General features: G+C 42.2%; 1 protein-coding gene across 5 annotated transcripts in view; it reads left to right on the forward strand.

The window, feature by feature from the left end:
- Nucleotides 1–21,215, forward strand: part of DCLRE1C (DNA cross-link repair 1C) — a 66,921-nt gene that overhangs the window by 15,993 nt on the left and 29,713 nt on the right. For 2 of the 5 annotated variants that reach the window (XM_022580562.3, XM_022580560.3), the window contains exons 3-9: nt 825–909; nt 4,662–4,721; nt 6,762–6,817; nt 7,353–7,454; nt 7,880–7,952; nt 8,098–8,238; nt 12,068–12,169. In XM_022580562.3, coding sequence (XP_022436270.2) covers nt 825–909; nt 4,662–4,721; nt 6,762–6,817; nt 7,353–7,454; nt 7,880–7,952; nt 8,098–8,238; nt 12,068–12,169 — 619 coding nt within the window. The other 3 variants (XM_022580564.3, XM_089906381.1, XM_022580561.3) reach the window with 3 other exon arrangements.

Raw genomic sequence — 21,215 nt, forward strand, 5'->3', positions numbered from 1 at the left:
GGCTCATTCATTCAATGTCTGACATCTGGGCTGGGGAGACTCAAACAGTTGGGGCACTTTGGGCATCTCTGTCTCTAAAAAACAGCTCTTCAGCATAGTGGTTTCAGAATAGCAGGACTTCTTAAATGGAAACAAAAAAAAGTGTATGTCCCAAGAGAGGGCCAGCGGCAGCCATACTGCCTGGAGATCTAGCCTCGAAAGGCCTGCTGTATTATGTTCATCACATTCTGTTGGCTAAGGCAGTTACAAAGCTCTGTCCAGGTTCAAGGGGAGGTTAACACAGACACCTCCTGTCAGTGGGGGAATTTCCATGACCACTTTGTAAGAAGACGGTGTGTGGTTAGGGTGTATACATCAGTGTGGGCATCTCTGGAAAGTATGATCCGCTGTAGACTGTATCCCTAACCTCTGAACTGGAGTGTTGAATTTTTAAAGTTTGTCATGAAGTTGATTTCTGCCCACTAAACATAAACAGAATAGATTTATATGAAGTAAAAGGCAGCCGTCTCCTGTCCCACTTCCCTTTCTGCAGAGGTAGTTTACCATTGGATGGTATCTCTCCAGGCATACCTGATTGTCTAAAACCCATGTCTTTAAGATGAGAATGGTGAGGACCAGCCTTTGAGGAGGTCAGAGGACACAGTATTTTCCCTCCTCTGCTTCTTGCCCATCCCTTTATAGTCTCGATGGGACTGAGGTGGGCACTGGAGTATTGGCCTGTCAGCTCAGTTTCTGAATTATTCGAGGCAACTGACATACTTTGAAACATATTTCCTAGTCACCCAGATGTCTCATTCTCGATTTTTTTGGTCTCTTATTTTCAGCTTGAAGGTGTACTTATACTGTTCGCCTGTTACTAAAGAGCTGTTGTTAACGAGCCCGAGGTACAGATTTTGGGAGAAACGAATTGTAAGTTTTATTTTTTGAATGACACTAATTCTTTTCAAGTGGGAAATATGTTTTGAGGTGTATTGAGCAAAGCATCGGCTTTATTCAAAGCCCGCTTCCTCCACACTGTATTTACCCACAGTAATTACAGTGTTGCTGGTTAGCCTTTGTAATTCATTAGTTTGGAAGAGGTTGACATTTTATCGCTGCTGATTTTTCTTTCTTGTCCCTCAACATGTTGACCTAGATTCTTAGTTTTGTCTAATCTCACAGACTCTCTTGCTGAGTTACATTTTATTACTTTAAAGTATAAAACATTCATTAACATAATTGATAAATCCTTTTATTTAGATCATGGGATAGATTAGGAAAAATAAACAAAATTTATGGGTTATAATAAGAAAGGGATAACAATCAGAATGAAAATAGAATGGATAATTTTGAATCTGGCAGAATAAAATGGATCTATCCAACAGAAGGTAAAGGGGAGAAAAAAGCATGGCACGTTGAAAATGCGAAGATGGTGGCACAAGTTCTATTATAACAGTTATTGCTATGAATATGAATGAATTTACTTCAACCCTGGATCAAAAGACAAATTCTTGGTTTAGGCTAAAAAAAAAAAAATGATCCACCAGTCTTGGTCTACAAGAGACATAAATTACTCTAAAGGAAAAATGCAGGTTAAAGGGGAAAAAATAAAAAGGAAAAAATATAATGAACAATTAGAAGCTAAACATGCCAGAGTGGCAACTTTTATATCATACGGAGATTGAAGGCAAAAAAAAAATATCATAAGCGTCAAAGAAGATGTTATTTACTATTAAAAGGAACAACCTTTTAATAGTATCAAGAAGATATGAACATAAATGCAATTGACAAAGTAGCCTCAACCTGGATACAGTAGTACCTGACCACCCAGAGCTTGATCAGAGGAAGAACCACGAGGAGTAGATAGCATTAGGGTTTGTGATATGGATTAAACCGTCAGTAATTGGGGGTGCTGGCAGAGAAGTCTGAACAAGCATCACCAAGAATGTTTGATGTCTGATTGCTGGTAGCTTTCAGCTCCCACCTCCACTTGCCCCACATCTGGGCAAACGGATTAAAAAAAAAAAAAGCCTGCCCCTTCCTTGGCGCCTACATGGATTTTAAACATGCAAGCCCAGGCCCACCCTGTAACCACGATAAAAACCAGGGCCACCTGCTCCCATTTTCTCAGGTCACACAAACCACTTCCTCCCAGCCTGGTTTCTACCCTGCTCTCCCCAGAAAGTCCCACAGTGAACATACCGCAGTGTTTTCACACTCTCTTGGTTCATGTGTGACATCTTCAGTCTTAGCCTCTGATCTGTCAGTTGGGTGGGATCTGTCCCCCCTCTGCAGAGGGACACAACAGCAAGGCTGTAACCTTGGCCTTGGTATTAGGCCTGAAGTTACTGTGGGTCAATCTGGCCAGCAGTCAGGAAGGAAAGCTGAAAAAGAAGGAGAGAAGAGCAGAGATAGGCTGGAGTCCACAGGGACAAATGGGGACCCATGTCTGCCTCCACTCCTTGGTCACTGAGTTCCACACACGTGGCCCAGGGCTCCAAGAAGCTCGGGAGGATACCCAGCGGAAGACGGAGCTGCTGCCGTACTGCCCATGTCAGTGAGGTAAGCCAACAGATCAACAGCGTACCTGAGCTGTTATAATTTCTGGTGCCTTTCAGAGCATTGAAAAATGGCTGCTGGTTCACTTCTGCCTTCCAAATCTCACACAGGTGTTTCTTGTGGCCACTGCTAACCTGGAAGTGTACGTGGAAGGGGCTTGTAGGATCCTTCCAGGTCAGCTGAGTGGATGTAGTTCAAGGCCACCTCATAATCTAAGGGAGAAAGGGGCAACTCAACAGTGGTAGCTGGAGAGCTTACCAGACCACTCTCAGAAGCTGAGAGATGAAGGAGACAGGAAGTAAGTGAATATACAGAAGATTTAAATGGCGTAATTAATACATGCGAACCAATCGAAACACAGAGCTTTAAACCGAACAGAGAAGAGATCTTTGGGTAAACTTGGAACGTTTATCAAAACTGAGCATGTACTACGTCACTAAAGAAGTTTCAAGAAATCCTAGTGATCTGTTCTTTTACCATAATACAATGATGTTGGAAATCAGACATACAAGGAGAGTTAAAATCATCCCATACATATGGGAGCTAAATGCATACCACAAGCAACTCTAGGTTAAAGAGAAAATTGTAAAGAAAAACATACAATACTTAGGACTGATGGACAATGAAAGTGTGACATGTCAAAGTGTGTGGAGCACAGCTAAGTTAGTACTTGAAGGGAAATTGAGAGCATTAAATGCATTTCTTAGAAAACAGACTGGAACTAAATGGAATAAGTCTTTGACTCAAGAAGAACGAAAAGGAGCAACAAAGCAAACCTAAGGATATGTGAAAGAAGAAAATAATAGAGAGAAAAGGACAGGTTAGTGATATAGAGACTAACCACCACAGAAAATAAAAGGGAAGATTAACAAAAGTAAAAGCTGGTTTCTAGAGAAATAGAGGTAAATTTAGGGACTTCCTGGTGGTCCAGCAGTTAAGACTCTGTGCTTCCAATGCAGGGGATGCAGGTTTGATTTCTGGTTGGGGAACTAAGATCCCACATGCCGCACAGTGTGGCCAAAGCAAAGAAACAAAACAAACAAAAGAAAACAAAACGAAATAGAGATAAATCTTGCCAAGATCGATTAAAAGAACAAAGATGCATATAAAAATACAGAATGATAAAAAGGAAAATACCTATTAATAATAGCAGTGCCTTGTCTTGAAAATTAATATGATAGTATATTCAATAATTTAGACACAGTGGATAAATACTGGAAAAGTAGGAAAATACCAAATTGAGGGAAGAAAAGTAGACCACTTGAATAAAGAAGTAGGTGTCAAAGACATTAAAACAGTTTTCAAAGATCTCTTCTTCAAAAAAGCCCGACACCCAGATGGTTTTATAGGTGCGTTTTGCCAAATGTTCAAAGAACAAATGATCCCTATTGTAGGAGAGACTAAAAAGATAAGCTGCTCAACCTCACTGGCAGAATGGATAGTGATAGTAAATGGGGGAAAAAAGGCCATTTCACGTGTGAATATCCTAATTAAGGTCATAGCTGACTGAATCTCACAGTATTAAAAAATAGTGTATCATGAATACAGTGTGTTTATTCCAGAAATGCAAGGATATTTTCACACCTGAATTTCAGTCACTGTAAATCTTATGACATCAGTGGGCTAAAAAGGTGGGAAATTCTGTTTATTCATCAGCTACTTACTGGATGCCTCTCTGTGCTCCTCACTCTTCTAGTAAAATGTGCACGTACACTCCGACCTTTTCATAGCAGCTCAAATCTGTGAATTAGGCCAACACACCATGGACTGATGGCAGACTGTGTTCTGCAGCAGAAAACCTAAACACATAGAAAACATGGGGAGGTGAAGGGAGGAAAATTGAATTCATAGATGTAGAATTGCTGTGTCTGAGGATGTGTAAGTTTATAAGGCGTTCAATCCATATTGCCACATCAACTTCAGGAAAGGTACTGTATTAGCTTTATCATGTTTTGGGGCTGTTAAACCATTATTATAGTGAAATCAGAAATTGTTCCACAGAGAGTCTGTAACGTCTCTTAGTTCCCTTTCTGTGTTTGAGATGGCAAAGGCATATAAAGCCATGAAAACCCATGAAAATGTATAATGCAATGTATACATGACCTCTTATTTTATTTTAATAGATATCCATTGAAATTGAAACTCCTACCCAGATATCTTTAGTCGATGAAGCGTCAGGCGAGGTAACTAAATATTAAATACTGTGTTTTTAAAAATTATTATTATACTCAGCATTAAATGATTGTTTATCTTTCTCCTTGATTTGATTGCTTATGTAACCAGGAATAAAATTTATAGTAAATGAGTGAGTTTGTAGGGAAAAAACGTTTGTGATGTATTTATTTTCTGCATCCGAAGGACTGGACCATGTGGGAACTGCTTCTGTTTAGTATCACATGCTAACTGTAGGAGCTCCATAGAAATGATGTTACCATACAGTGTGATTGTCACATTTATTAAGTTTATTATAATGTTCAGGATATAAAACCATGCTTAATGTTTTTGCAGCAAATTTATGTATATTGTGATTTTTTTTCTGAATCATTTTCGTATTCAAGAAAAAGACATTGTCCAAGTGGATCCAATTTATTTTTTTGTCCTTAAATTTAGAGGCAGGTACTTTTGTGTTGTGCATTTATCTTTTTTAATAGTAAGTAGGAGTACCAACCCACCTTTTCTGTATTTATTTATTTTTATCTCAAATTATACCTAGGGCTAGGCGGTGTTTTCCTATCTTATGGCAAATCTAGTTAATATTTGTTCCGTAGCCCGATTAGAACCTGCTCTGTGGACACGTTTAACTCTGAAGGGTGTCCTTGGTGGTGTGACTGTGATGGGACAGGGGCCGACATTTCACATGTCCTCCCTGGAGGAGATCAGGCATTGGAGTACTTCTCGACTTACTGTCCTGAGGGAGGGGAAAGGGATGGCCTGAACCTTCCTAAATGCCATCCTGAGCTCGGTTAGCTGACACTTTTGGGGATATGCTGTCAGTGCCCGGTGGCCTGTAATGTGTGTTGGTGAAAGGCTTTCTCAGAATCGGGCACTGGGCAGCAGGTGGCTCTTGGTGAGCTGAGTCCAGCCGCCCCGCTCTTGTCCTTTCCATTTCTCCTCTCCCACTGAGACTTGTGTGTCTCCAGCTCCAACCAGTGAGAAAGCCCCTTCTAAAGGGCCTTTGGAACGAACGATGTCAGACATCCAGGGGGAGTTACCATGGTCGAGTGGAGAGCTGACGCATCCAGAGCTCTGCCCCACCACGTACTGAGCCCCGAGAGGCTGTAGTGCCCATGAGGCTCCGCCTAACAGGACAGCACAGCGTGCTGCATGGTGACTTGGGACCAGGCTGCATCAGACTTTTTTTTTTTAACTGTCCGTGCGGCTTGCAGGAACCTAGTACCCTGACCAGGGATTGAACCCGTGCTCCCTGCAGTGGAAGCGTGGAGTTCTAACCACTTGACTGCCAGGGAATTCCCTTTTATTTTTATTTTTTTTAACAACAGCTTTATTGAGACATAATTCACATACCGTACCATTCACCCCAGTTAAAGTACACTATTCAATGGCTTTTAGTGTATTCACAGAGTTGTGTATCCATCACCACAATCAATTTCAGAATATTTTCATTGCCCAGAAAGAAATACGGGACCCTGTTTCTCCCTCCCCCCAGCTCCTGGCCACTGCTAGTCTAGTGTAAGTCTCTATGGATTTGCCCATTCTGGACATCGTATTTAAATGGACTCATACAGTATGCGGTCTTTCGTGACTTCTTTCACTTTGCATAATGCTTTCAGTGTTTATCCATGGTGTAGGATGTATCAGTTCTTCATTTCTTTTTTTGGCCAAAGAATATTCCATCGTATGGCTAGACCACATTTTGCCGGTTCAATCGTCAGCCAATAGACACTTTGGCTGCTTCTACTCTGGCTAGTATGAATAATGCTGCGGTGAACATTCACGTTTTGTGTGGACCTAAGTTTTCGCGTCTCTCGCGTGTATACCCAAGAGTGGAATTGCTGTGTCACACTGTGACTCTACGTTTAACCATTTGTTTGTGGGTGAGGATTCCACTTGTTTCCAGGGTTTGGAGAGTGGGGAAATGAGGAGAAAGGCGCACCACGTTCTTGGGAAGTAGTTGTGTGTGTTGTATTCAGGAGGGCTTTGTTTAGCTGGGTCCTAATGATAACTTGTATGATTATTATTTTCTTCTTTTATTTTCTTTTTAGAAGGAAGAGATTGTTGTGACTCTCTTACCAGCTGGTCATTGCCCAGGATCAGTTATGTAAGGGGGCTTATCTATTTTGCCCATTTATTTTGTGTAGATATGTATTGTATTTGTAGAAATAAACTTGTAGGGTCTAGAAAATAACCTGTACAGGGAGGTTCGAGTCTTATGATGGCAATTCCTGTAATCTTTGCTTCCAAATTGAACTTGGGGGACTGAGGTGCAGGTCACGTTCGAAACGTGGCTTTCTTACAATGGAAGTCTTCAGTAGCAGCCTTTCCATTGGCTTTGCATTTTCCCATCACATGGATTTTTCTCTCCATGAGCAGGGATGATCTCAGTACACAGTGGAAGGTGCTGATGTATTTCAGAGGACATTTCTTGCAAACTCAGCGATATCTCCATCATGTTATTATTTTCCCCCTTTGGGAAGAGGTGCAGCTGAGTGCCTGGTGTGGTTTAGTGCTGTGGAAGTTCCATTATCATAGTGGCTGTGCTTGGCAGGCAACATGGGCTGTGGATTTAGTATAAATTTGCTTTATTAGGATTTTGTCTGAGACTTAGAAGTCACTGAGGTCTGTACCCTTTTCAGGTTTTTATTTCAGGGCAACAATGGGACCGTCTTGTACACGGGAGACTTCAGATTGGCAAAAGGAGAAGCTGCCCGAATGGAGCTTCTGCACTCCGGGGGCAGGTACTCTGGGCTTTACGTAATTCTTGAATGTTAAGGCTGCACTGTTTTAAAGGTTTTATTGTTCTCCCCCCTCCCCCCAAATATGAGCCTTTGTTTCTATTAGAAATCTAACTCGATTATAATAATATTTGTAACGGTAAAGCAAACTTTTCCTCTTGAAACGAGGTAATGGTAACATTCCGTGTGCTGACTGCGGTAGTAGTTACGTGAATTGGTCACAATTCACTGAACCACATATGCAAAATCTGTGTTATTTTGTTATATGGAAATCATTTCCTGACAAAGTTGTTAATAAAAAAAAAATTCCAAATGGAACATCCATTTGGATGTCTTAGATTTTCTCTCTCTAACGAAGAGTTTAGATTTTATCCATATTTTATTTCCCATGAGGTGAGTCACACCCCTTGTTTCATTTTTGTTTTCAGAGTGAAAGACATCCAGAGTGTGTACTTAGACACGACTTTCTGCGATCCGAAATATTACCAAATTCCTAGTCGGGTACGTCTCCCTGGAGCACGGCCCGCATTTCTTAGAGGGAAGCTTGTGAGATTACAGATCGCATGGTGATTGTCTCCATTTGCGTGAATATCTGGGAATCCTGAGAATGGAAAAGTGTTAACTGCCTTTGAACCTTCCTGCCCAGGAGGAGTGTCTGCATGGGATCCTGGAGCTGGTTCGCAGCTGGATCACGCGGAGTCCATACCACGTAGTGTGGCTGAGCTGCAAGGCTGCCTACGGGTACGAGTATCTCTTCACCAACCTCAGCGAGGAGTTCGGAGTCCAGGTGCCTGACGGCTCTTTCTTTCCTCTTGGTCCTGTCCATCCTCCCAACTCTGCCTTTCCCCTCCTTCCCCCTTTCCCCCCAAAGCACCCCCCCCCAGACTGGAAACCGTGACAGCCTTTGTCGTCTTTGTTTATTCGCTTCCTCTTGGGAGGAATTGACAGTGGGAAGAGCCCTTTGGTGAAAAGTCCCCTAAAGGAAGTAGTTTTTCAAAACTGTGGGTCATGAAATAAATTCAGTGTTTGTGACCAGCAATGAGAATAAAATTGAACTAGGAAATATCTGAGTGTATTGCTTACAGTCAGAATAAACATTGTCTTGTGAAAATTTATGTGGGGAATCAGACACGTACATATCTAGATCTTCCTCGACTTAACCACAGGGCTACGGCCCAATAAATGCATCGTAAGTTGAAAATCTCATTGAGTCAAAATGTATTTAAATACCCCTGACCCACTGAACACCATAGCTTAGCCTCAGCTACCTTAAACCTGCTCAGACTTGAGGACACGGGGAGGGGGAAGGGGAAGGTGGGACGAAGTGAGAGAGTGGCATGGACATACATACACTACCAAATGTAAAATAGACAACTAGTGGGAAGCAGCCGCATAGCACAGGGAGATCAGCTCAGTGCTTTGTGACCACCTAGAGGGGTGGGATAGGGAGGGTGGGAGGGAGACGCAAGAGGGAAGGGGATATGGGGATATATGTATACATAGAGCTGATTCACTTTGTTGTACAGCAGAAACTAACGCGACATTGTAACGTAATTACACTCCAATAAAGATGTAAAAAAAAAAAGTGCTCACAACACTTGGATTAGCCTACAGTTGGGCAAAATCACGTAACGCAAAGCCTATCTTACAGTAAAGTGGGGAGTGTCTCGTGTAATTTATTGAGTGCTGTAGTGAAAGTGAAAACCAGAATCGTTGCCTGGGTCCAGAATGGTGGTCAGTGTGTGGACGGTGGCCGTTCACCCGCGTGATCGCGTGGCTCACTGGGGCGGCAGCTTGCTGCGGTGCTGACCAGCATCACGAGAGAGGATCATACCGCCAGCTCAGGAAAAGATCGTAACTCAAAATCCGAAGTCCGTTTTCTACTGGATGCATATTGGTTTCTCACCATCGCAAAGCTGAATAATCCTGGGTCGAGCATCCCAAGTTGGGACCGTCTGTACATACATGCTGCGTATGCATCCTCGGTTGCCGTGGAAACATATTTCTTACTGGGGGTCATGGTCAGAAGTGTGTGAAGAACGCTGTCCTGAGGCACTGAGCCCCCTCCCCATGGGCGATTCACATCAGGTCAGGCTGGGAGCCAGTGTTCACCCGTCCCTTCCAGGTGGCTCGATGCTGGGCTCTCGGAACCCCGGGCAGCCGGGTGAGCATGCCAAGTGCTTCCTGCAGCGCCCACTTCCCATGAGAGGAGATGGAGTTTTGGTGGCGACTCTGGACAAAACGAAATGCTGGAACGAGTCGGACATTTAAATTCTACTTCATTTGTCAACTTTTACTATCTATCCCCCAGCTAACAGACTTGTGCTAAGAACTTAACACTTATATACAATGTAATTTAGTAAAACTGAAAAGATTTAGTGCTTCTGCATTTGCAATTTTAAAAATTCCTCCCTCCCTCCCTAAGCCCTTACTTCCTAAGCCATTCTTTCCTTAATTTCTTCCTTCCTTAAGTTTTTGTGTCCAAATGTTTTTGGTGTAAAGCTGCCAATTCTCCATTTTGGGAAGGACTTGCTTTCATTCTGAGATTGTCGTTCTTATGTTTTTTGGTGTTCAAATGGTCCTTTAAATTAAAATCACAGTGGTAATAGGTTGTATGTGTGCACGCATTTTACTATTTGCTTTTTTTTTTTTCTCACGTCCTCTCTTGGCAAAATATAAAGGTAGCAACCACTTACCAGTCCCAAATTTGTTTTGTGAATTTTAGTGGTTGTGAAATCGAAAAGACTGGAAGCTCCTCCAGCTCTGAGGCCTCATAGGGAGAAACCCTGGGCCGAGGAGGGGTCCAGGGATGGAGGTGGGGGAAGAGAAAGCAGGCCTTAGGAAGGTGACCCCGGAGGCACCCCAGAGTGAGCCCTCTTTCAAGTCTCTTAATCCCTCTGTAGGGGTTAGAAACAATTCTAGAGAAGGAATTTTAAAAGGGAGAACAGTGAGATTTTTTAATTTAAAAATTTATTTATTTATTTATTTATTTATGTCCATGCTGGGCGGCATGCGGGATCTTTGTTCCCCCACCAGAGCTCGAACCTGCGCCCCCTTGCAGTGGAAGCGTGGAGTCTTAACCACTGGACCACCAGGGAAGGCACTGGTGAGGTCTTTTGATAGAGGGACCTAAGAGATGATTTATGGCAACCTTTTCAAGCATCTTCATTTTTGTGAGGATGAAAGTTTCTCCCTGTTTCTCTGTACATCTCAGAATTTGCCTCTTTTATATCCTTCTTAGGCCAGAAAAGTCAATTCCTTGTTACTTCTTGTTACTCATTAGTAAACAGGTAGTGAGAGGAATAAGGATAAGTTACAGGATATCACAGGATAAGTAAGAAGTCATGCTCGGGTTCTTTTTTAATTAATTTATTTATTTTTGGATCTGTTGGGTCTTCGTTGTTGCACGCGGGCTTTCTCTAGTTGCGGCGAGCGGGAGCTGCTCTTTGTTGCCGTGCACAGGCTTCTCATTGTGGTGGTTTCTCTTGTTGCAGAGCACAGGCTCTAGGTGCGTGGGCTTCAGTAGTTGCAGTACGCAGGCTCAGTAGTTGTGGCTCACGGGCTTTAGGTGCGCGGGCTTCAGTAGTTGTGGCGCACGGGCTTAGTTGCTCCGCGGCATGTGGCATCTTCCAGGACCAGGGCTCGAACCTGTGTCCCCTGCATTGGCAGGCGGATTCTTAACCACTGCTCCACCAGGGAAGTCTCATCCTCGGGCTCTTGCTATAGCTGTCTTGGTATTAATTACCACAGCGATTTAACATTATTCTAAAGTGTTTTGTTATTCAGACTTCGAAATGAGCATACTTTTTTGAGGAGTGCTATTTCATTATCCTTGTATTAATTTAAGTACTTGCTGTTTACTCAAAACTACCCAGAAAACGATTCAAGTAAAACCGACATGTGGGTTTTAACAATTTAAAACGTATTCGCTTTAAAATTCTAAAGGTGGCTGAGGTTTGTTTTGTTTTGTTTTGCTTTTTTGCATCTGCCCTCCTCCTTTTCATCCAATAAAAAGGTGTGTGGAAAGGGAGGACCTGGGTCTCCACTTCCTCTTCCCACTGGCCTCCCTCTCCCCCAGCTGCCCGTATGCAGTGTGTTGTGTGTGTCTTCATGAGCAAGTGATTCATTTGTTTAGTATTTTATTTTATTTATTTTTTGGCTGTGCCTCATGGCTTGCGGGATCTTAGTTCCCTGACCAGGGATCAAACCCGGGCCCCGGCAGTGAAAGTGCCAAGTCCTAACCACTGGACCGCCAGGGAATTCCATGAGCAAGTGATTCTTGATTGTTCTCTGCAGTACACGCCATATTTAGAATAAAGCTTGACATAGAGCAGGTGCACAATAAATATGAATCGAATGACTCTTGATGGATCGATCCAATGAAATCCACCAGCCGAGTCGCCAGACTTTTCATTACCACCCACAACGGGTGGTAACGCAGACTGCTGGAAATGGGATCTCAGCGTCCTGCGTTGAAATAGCTGAAAACTAGGCTTCGAGGAAGAAGAAAGACTTAGTTTTAACTGGATGATTTGACCTTGCCTAATTACCCTTAACACTTTATTTACAGGAAATACAATTCCAATAATGTGCTTTATTTGTATTGTTTTCCTCAGGTTCACGTGAATAAACTAGACATGTTTCGAAACATGCCTGACATTCTTCATCATCTCACAACAGACCGTGACACTCAGATCCATGCGTGTCGGCATCCAAAGGTATGTGGTGAAGTGTTTCTCTTATTGTTTGTGTGATCCATGAAAAACAGAATTTTAGGTCCAGAAGGAAACTCAAATTCCATTTTGTTGGCTCTTCAATTTACAAACGTAAAAACTGAGGCTGAGATCTTGTTCGTAGATCAATGTCATGCAACTACACATCACTGTATTCCATTACCGTAAACTTCCTAATTAGGAAACAGACACAGATGTTCAGTACTTTAAATTTTTTTTTTACATCTTTATTGGAGTATAATTGCTTTACAATGGTATGTTAGTTTCTGCTTTATAACAAAGTGAATCAGTTATACATATACATATGTTCCCATATCTCTTCCCTCTTGCGTCTCCCTCCCTCCCACCCTCCCTATCCCACCCCTCCAGGCAGTCACAAAGCACCGAGCTGATCTCCCTGTGCTATGTACCTGCTTCCCACTAGCTATCTATTTTACGTTTGGTAGTGTATATATGTCCATGCCACTCTCTTGCTTTGTCACAGCTTACCCTTCCCCCTCCCCATATCCTCAAGTCCATTCTCTAGTAGGTCTGTGTCTTTATTCCTGTTTTACCCCTAGGTTCTTCATGACATTTTTTCCCCTTAAATTCCATATATATGTGTTAGCATACGGTATTTGTCTTTCTCTTTCTGACTTCACTCTGTATGACAGACTCTAGGTCCATCCACCTCATTACAAATAGCTCAATTTCGTTTCTTTTTATGGCTGAGTAATATTCCATTGTATACATGTGCCACATCTTCTTTATCCATTCATCTGATAATGGACACTTAGGTTGTTTCCATCTCCGGGCTATTGTAAATAGAGCTGCAATGAACATTTTGGTACATGACTCTTTTTGAATTGTGGTTTTCTCAGGGTATATGCCCAGTAGTGGGATTGCTGGGTCATATGGTAGTTCTATTTGTAGTTTTCTAAGGAACCTCCATACTGTTCTCCATAGTGGCTGTACCAATTCACATTCCCACCAGCAGTGCAAGAGTGTTCCCTTTTCTCCACACCCTCTCCAGCATTTATTGTTTCTAGATTTTTTGATGATGGCCATTCTGACTGGTGTGAGATGATATCTCATTGTAGTTTTGATTTGCATTTCTCTAATGATTAATGATGTTGAGCATTCTTTCATGTGTTTGTTGGCAGTCTGTATATCTTCTTTGGAGGAATGTCTATTTAGGTCTTCTGCCCATTTTTGGATTGGGTTGTTTGTTTTTTTGTTATTGAGCTGCATGAGCTGCTTATAAATTTTGGAGATTAATCCTTTGTCAGTTGCTTCATTTGCAAATATTTTCTCCCATTCTGAGGGTTGTCTTTTGGTCTTGTTTATGGTTTCCTTTGCTGTGCAAAAGCTTTGAAGTTTCATTAGGTCACATTTGTTTATTTTTGTTTTTATTTCCATTTCTCTAGGAGGTGGGTCAAAAAGGATCTTGCTGTGATTTATGTCATAGAGTGTTCTGCCTATGTTTTCCTCTAAGAGTTTGATAGTTTCTAGCCTTACATTTAGTTCTTTAATCCATTTTGAGCTTATTTTTGTGTATGGTGTTAGGGAGTGATCTAATCTCATACTTTTACATGTACCTGTCCAGTTTTCCCAGCACCACTTATTCAAGAGGCTGTCCTTTCTCCACTGTACATTCCTGCCTCCTTTATCAAAGATAAGGTGACCATATGTGTGTGGGTTTATCTCTGGGCTTTCTATCCTGTTCCATTGATCTCTCTTTCTGTTTTTGTGCCAGTACCATACTGTCTTGATTACTATAGCTTTGTAGTATAGTCTGAAGTCAGGAAGCCTGATTCCTCCAGCTCCGTTTTTCTTTCTCAAGATTGCTTTGGCTATTCGGGATCTTTTGTGTTTCCATACAAATTGTGACATTTTTTGTTCTAGTTCTGTGAAAAATGCCAGTGGTAGTTTGATAGGGATTGCATTGAATCTGTAGATTGCTTTGGGTAGTAGAGTCATTTTCACAATGTTGACTCTTCCAATCCAAGAACATGGTATATCTCTCCATCTATTTGTATCATCTTTAATTTCTTTCATCGGTGTCTTATAATTTTCTGCATACAGGTCTTTTGTCTCCTTAGGTAGGTTTATTCCTAGATATTTTATTCTTTTTGTTGCAGTGGTAAATAGGAGTGTTTTCTTGATTTCACTTTCAGATTTTTCAACATTAGTGTATAGGAATGCCAGAGATTTCTGTGCATTAATTTTGTATCCTGCTGCTTTACCAAATTCATTGATTAGCTCTAGTAGTTTTCTGCTAGCATCTTTAGGATTCTCTATGTATAGTATCATGTCACCTGTAAACAGTGACAGCTTTACTTCTTCTTTTCCAATTTGGATTCCTTTTATTTACTTTTCTTCTCTGATTGCTGTGGCTAAATCTTGCAAAACTATGTTGAATAAGAGTGGTGAGAGTGGGCAACCTTGTCTTGTTCCTGATCTTAGTGGAAATGCTTTCAGTTTTTCACCATTGAGGATGATGTTGGCTGTGGGTTTGTCATATATGGCCTTTATTATGTTGAGGAAAGTTCCCTCTATGCCTACTTTCTGGAGGGTTTTTATCATAAATGGGTGGTGAATTTTGTCAAAAATTTTCTCTGCATCTATTGAGATGATCATATGGTTTTTCTCCTTCAGTTTGTTAATATGGTGTATCACGTTGATTGATTTGCGTATATTGAAGAATCCTTGCATTCCTGGAATAAACCCCACTTGATCATGGTGTATGATCCATTTAATGTGCTGTTGGATTCTGTTTGCTAGTATTTTGTTGAGGATTTTTGCATCTATGTTCATCAGTGATATTGGCCTGTAGTTTTCTTTCTTTGTGACATCCTTGTCTGGTTTTGGTATCAGGGTGATGGTGGCCTCGTAGAATGAGTTTGGGAGTGTTCCTCCCTCTGCTATATTTTGGAAGAGTTTGAGAAGGATAGGTGCTACCTCTTCTCTAAAAGTTTGATAGAATTCTCCTGTGAAGCCACCTGGTCCTGGGCTTTTGTTTGTTGGCAGATTTTTAATCACAGTTTCAATTTCCGTGCTTGTGATTGGTCTGTTCATATTTTCTATTCTTCCTGATTCAGTCTTGGCAGGTTGTGCATTTCAAAGAATTTGTCCATTTCTTCCAGGTTGTCCATTTTATTGGCATAGAGTTGCTTGTAGTAATCTCTCATGATCTTTTGTATTTTTGCAGTGTCAGTTGTTACTTCTCCTTTTTCATTTCTAATTCTATTGATTTGAGTCTTCTCCCTTTTTTCTTGATGAGTCTGGCTAATGGTTTATCAATTTTCCTTATCTTCTCAAAGAACCCCCTTTTAGTTTTATTGATCTTTGCTATCGTTTCCTTCATTTCTTTTTCATTTATTTCTGATCTGATTTTTATGATTTCTTTCCTTCTGCTAACTTTGGGGGTTTTTTGTTCTTCTTTCTCTAATTGCTTTAGGTGCAAGGTTAGGTTGTTTATTCTAGATGTTTCCTGTTTCTTAAGGTAGGATTGTATTGCTATAAACTTCCCTCTTAGAACTGCTTTTGCTGCATCCCATAGGTTTTGGGTCATCGTGTCTCCATTGTCATTTGTTTCTAGGTATTTTTTAATTTCCTGTTTGATTTCTTCAGTGATCACTTCGTTATTAAGGAGTGTATTGTTTAGCCTCCATGTGTTTGTATTTTTTACAGATCTTTTCCTGTAATTGATATCTAGTCTCATAGCGTTGTGGTCAGAAAAGATACTTGATACAATTTCAGTTTTCTTAAATTTACCAAGGCTTGATTTGTGACCCAAGATATGATCTATTCTGGAGAATTTTCCATGAGCACTTGAGAAAAATGTGTATTCTGTTGTTTTTGGATGGAATGTCCTGTAAATATCAATTAAGTCCATCTTGTTTAATGTATCATTTAAAGCTTGTGTTTCCTTATTTATTTTCATTTTGGATGATCTGTCCATTGGTGAAGGTGGGGTGTTAAAGTCCCCTACTATGAATGTGTTACTGTCGATTTCCCCTTTTATGGCTGTTAGTATTTGCCTTATGTATTGAGGTGCTCCTATGTTGGGTGCATAAATATTTACAATTGTTATATCTTCTTGGATCGATCCCTTGATCATTATGTAGTGTCCTTCTTTGTCTCTTCTAATAGTCTTTATTTTAAAGTTTATTTTGTCTGATATGAGAATTGCTACTCCAGCTTTCTTTTGGTTTCCATTTGCATGGAATATCTTTTTCCATCCCCTTACTTTCAGTCTGTATGTGTCTCTAGGTCTGAAGTGGGTCTCTTGTAGAGAGTAAATATATGGGTCTAGTTTTTGTATCCATTCAGCCAATCTGTGTCTTTTGGTGGGAGCATTTAGTCCATTTACATTTAAGGTAATTATCGATATGTATGTTCCTATTCCCATTTTCTAAATTGTTTTGGGTTCGTTATTGTAGGTCTTTATCTTCTCTTGTGTTTCTTGCCTAGAGAAGTTCCTTTAGCATTTGTTGTAAAGCTGGTTTGGTGGTGCTGAACTCTCTCAGCTTTTGCTTGTCTGTAAAGGTTTTAATTTCTCCATCAAATCTGAATGAGATCCTTGCTGGGTAGAGTAATCTTGGTTGCAGGTTTTTCTCCTTCATCACTTTAAATATGTCTTGCCAGTCCCTTCTGGCTTGCAGAGTTTCTGCTGAAAGATCAGCTGTTAGCCTTATGGGGATTCCCTTGTGTGTTATTTGTTGTTTTTTCCCTTGCTACTTTTAACATGTTTTCTTTGTACTTAATTTTTGACAGTTTGATTAATATGTGTCTTGGCGTATTTCTCCTTGGATTTATCCTGTATGGGACTCTCTGTGCTTCCTGGACTTGATTAAGTATTTCCTTTCCCATATTAGGGAAGTTTTCAACTCTAATCTCTTCAAATATTTTCTCAGTCCCTTTCTTTTTCTCTTCTTCTTCTGGAACCCCTATAATTCGAATGTTGGTGCATTTAATGTTGTTCCAGAGGCCTCTGAGACTGTCCTCAGTTCTTTTCATTCTTTTTTCTTTATTCTGCTCTGCAGTAGTTATTTCCACTATTTTATCTTCCAGGTCACTTATCCGTTCTTCTGCCTCAGTTATTCTGCTATTGATCCCATCTAGAGTATTTTTAATTTCATTTATTGTGTTGTTCATCGTTGCTTGTTTCATCTTTAGTTCTAGGTCCTTGTTAAATGTTTCTTGCATTTTCTCTATTCTATTTTCAAGATTTTGGATCATCTTTACTATCATTATTCTGAATTCTTTTTCAGGTAGACTGCCTATTTCCTCTTCGTTTGTTAGGTCTGGTGGGTTTTTATCTTGCTTCTTCATCTGCTGTGTGTTTTTCTGTCTTCTCATTTTGCTTATCTTACTGTGTTTGAGGTCTCCTTTTTTGCAGGCTGCAGCTTTGTAGTTCCTGTTGTTTTTGGTGTCTGTCCCCAGTAGCTAAAGTTGGTTCAGTGGATTGTGTAGGCTTCCTGGTGGAGGGGACTAGTGCCTGTGTTTTGGTGGATGAGGCTGGATCTTGTCTTTCTGGTGGGCAGGTGCATGTCTGGTGGTGTGTTTTGGTGTGTCTGTGGACTTATTATGATTTTAGGCAGCCTCTGCTAATGGGTGGGGTTGTGTTCCTGTCTTGCTAGTTGTTTGGCATAGGATGTCCAGCACTGTAGCTTGCTGGTCGTTGAGTGAAGCTGGGTGCTGGTGTTGAGATGGAGATCTCTGGGAGATTTTCACCGTTTGATGTTATGTGGTGCTGGGAGGTCTCTTGTGGACCAGTATTCTGAAGTTGGCTCTCCCACCTCAGAGGCACAGCACTGACTCCTGGCTGCAGCACCAAGAGCCTTTCATCCCCATGGCGCAGAATACAAGGGGAAAGAAAGAAAGAGAGAGAGAGAGGGAGGGAGGGAGGGAGGGAGGAAGGAAGGAGATAAAATAATATAATATAAAGATAAAATAAAATACAGTTATTAAAAGAAAAAATAATTATTAAGAAAAAAAATTTTTTTAAAGAAAAAAAAAAGACGGATGGATAGAACCCAAGGACAAAAGCAAAGCTATACAGACAAAATCTCACACAGAAACATACACACTCACAAAAAGAGGAAAAGGGGAAAAAATCATAAATATTGCTCTCGAAGCCCACCTCCTCAATTTGGGATGAGTCGTTGTCTATTCAGGTATTCCACAGATGCAGGTACATCACATTGATTGTGGAGCTTTAATCCGCTGCTCCTGAGGCTGCTGGGAGAGATTCCCCTTTCTCTTCTTTGTTCTCACAGCTCCCGGGGTTCAGGTTTGGATTTGGCCCCGCCTCTGCGTGTAGGTCGCCGGAGGGCGTCTGTTCTTCGCTCAGACAGGACGGGGTTAAAGGAGCCGCTGATTCGGAGGCTCTGGCTCACTCAGGCCGGGGGAGGGAGGGGCACGGAGTGCGGGGCGAGCCTGCGGCGGCAGAGGCCGGCGACGTTGCACCAGCCTGAGGCACGCCGCGCGTGCGTTCTCCCGGGAAAGTTATCCCTGGATCCCGGGACCCTGGCAGTGGCGGGCTGCACAGGCTTCCCGGAAGGGGGGTGTAGATAGTGACCTGTGCTCGCACACTGGCTTCTTGGTGGCAGCAGCAGCAGCCTTAGCATCTCAGGCCTGTCTCTTGGGACCGCCCTGTTAGCCGCGGCTCGCGCCTGTCTCTGGAGCTCCTTTAAGCAGCGCTGTGAATCCCCTCCCCTCGCGCACCAGGAAACAAAGAGGGAAGAAAAAGTCTCTTGCCTCTTCGGCAGCTCCAGACTTTTCCCGGACTCCCTCCCGGCCAGCCGTGGTGCACTAACCCCCTGCAGGCTGTGTTCACGCCGCCAACCCCAGTCCTCTCCCTGCGCTCAGACCGAAGCCCGAGCCTCAGCTCCCAGCCCTGCCCACCCCGGCGGGGGAGCAGACAAGCCTCTCGGGCTGGTGAGTGCCGATTGGCACCGATCCTCTGTGCGGGAATCTCTCTGCTTTGCCCCCGCACCCCCATTGCTGCGCTCTCCTCCGCGGCTCCGAAGCTTCCCCCCTCCGCCACCCGCAGTCTCCACCCGCAAAGGGGCTCCTAGTGTGTGGAAACGGTTCTTCCTTCACGGCTCCCTACCACTGGTGCAGGTCCCATCCCTATCCTTTTGTCTCTGTTTTCTCTTTTGCCCTACCCAGGTACGTGGGGGGTTTCTTGCCTTTTGGGAGGTCTGAGGTCTCCTGCCAGCGTTCAGTAGGTGTTCTGTAGGAGTTGTTCCACGTGTAGATGTATTTCTGGTGTATCTCTATTACAAAGGGTAGGTTTTTTGGGGTTTTTTTCTGTTCCATTTCCTGAGACACAATGGGTCTTCAACTGTGGCATGAGGATCACAGGGTTTGGTGTCCTTTCTTTCTTGGCTTAAGGCTTTTGTTCCTGCTAGTGTTGGAGGGTCTCCTGCAGAGGTGGGGGTGGGTGGGGGCTGTGGCTCACCGTGGGGCAAGGACACTGGCAGCAGACGTTGTGGGAAGTACTCCTTGGCATGAGCCCTCCCAGAGTCTCAGTACTTTTAATTATTAATGAAATATATTTATACAATTGATACGTGTTGATTTGTAATGACTTATGTAATGAACAGTTTATTTGTAAGGAAATTAGTAACATGTTAGAGCTTATAATTTAAGAAAACAATCACAACCCGTTGTGATTTACTTTTTTAAAAAATAAATTTATTTATTTATTTATTTTTGGCTGCCTTAGGTCTTCGTTGCTGCGCAGGCTTTCTCTAGTTGCGGCAAGTGGGGGGCTTCTCTTCCTTGCGAGGCGCAGGCTTCTCATTGCAGTGGCTTCTCTTGTTGTGAATCACAGGCTCTAGGTGTGCGGGCTTCAGTAGTTGTGGCACGTGGGCTCAGTATTTGTGGCTCACAGGCTTAGTTGTTCCACGGCATGTGGGATCTTCCCGGACCAGGGCTTGAACCTGTGTCCCCTGCATTGGCAGGCAGATTCTTAACCACTGCGCCACCAGGAAAGCCCGTGATTTACTTCTGAGACTCATGACACGTGCGCATTTATAAACTTTATTTTCTTTCTCCTCATTTGAGATAAATATCTAGATATAACTTTGCTTTGAATTTTGAAATAGTTACATGTATTGCTGGTCCAATTTCAAATGAATGTTTTTAGTGTCTTTGGAACTCACTGGTAATTGGTTTTCTGATGCCACCATAGAACTCTCTTCTCTTATTACCTGCCAGGTGTTAAATTTTAAATTGGCCTTTAACATTTCCATTTTAATTTATATTGTCATTCAATGTCACTGCTACTAATTAGTCATCTTCACATGTAGGGGTATGTGTGATCCTAATTGTTCTGTAAATCTTTTTTTTTTTTTTTTTTTTTTTCGGTACGCGGGCCTCTCATTGCTGTGGCTTCTCCCATTGCGGAGCACAGGCTCCGGATGTTCTGTAAATCTTTAATCTTAGCATTCATATGCTGAGTAATTTTTATTTTAGTAAACAGTGCATTTATACATTTAGATAATCATTGTAACAGTAATATTAGGGCTTCCCTGGTGGCGCAGTGGTTGGGAATCCGCCTGCCAATGCAGGGGACGCGGGTTCGAGCCCTGGTCCAGGAAGATCTCACATGCCGTGGAGCACCTAAACCCGTGCGCCACAACTACTGAGCCCGTGCGCCCCAACTATTGAGGCTTGCAGGCCTAGAGCCCATGCTCTGCAACAAGAGAGGCCGCTGCAATGAGAAGCCCGTGCACCGCAACGAAGAGTAGCCACCGCTTGACGCAACTGGAGAAAGCCTGCGCACAGCAACAAAGACCCAACACTGCCAAAAATAAAAATAAATAAAATAAATAAATTAAAAAGAAAACAGTGATATTAGCTCCATCAGCCAAAATCCTAAAGTAAACTTGCTCAGCACTAAAGTAAAGCAAAATTTAAAAACAACAACAAAAAAAAACGATTCTTATCCATAGCATGGAAGATTCTATTTCAGACCACTGCAGGAGAGCTACTAGGTAAGAAATTACTTTTGATGATTGGTCAGCTGCATACTATA

The sequence above is a fragment of the Delphinapterus leucas genome, chromosome 2 (assembly GCF_059928025.1).
Source record: "Delphinapterus leucas isolate spDelLeu-1000000601 "Yukka" chromosome 2, BTC_Dleu_Yukka2, whole genome shotgun sequence".
Classification (NCBI taxonomy): domain Eukaryota; kingdom Metazoa; phylum Chordata; class Mammalia; order Artiodactyla; family Monodontidae; genus Delphinapterus; species Delphinapterus leucas.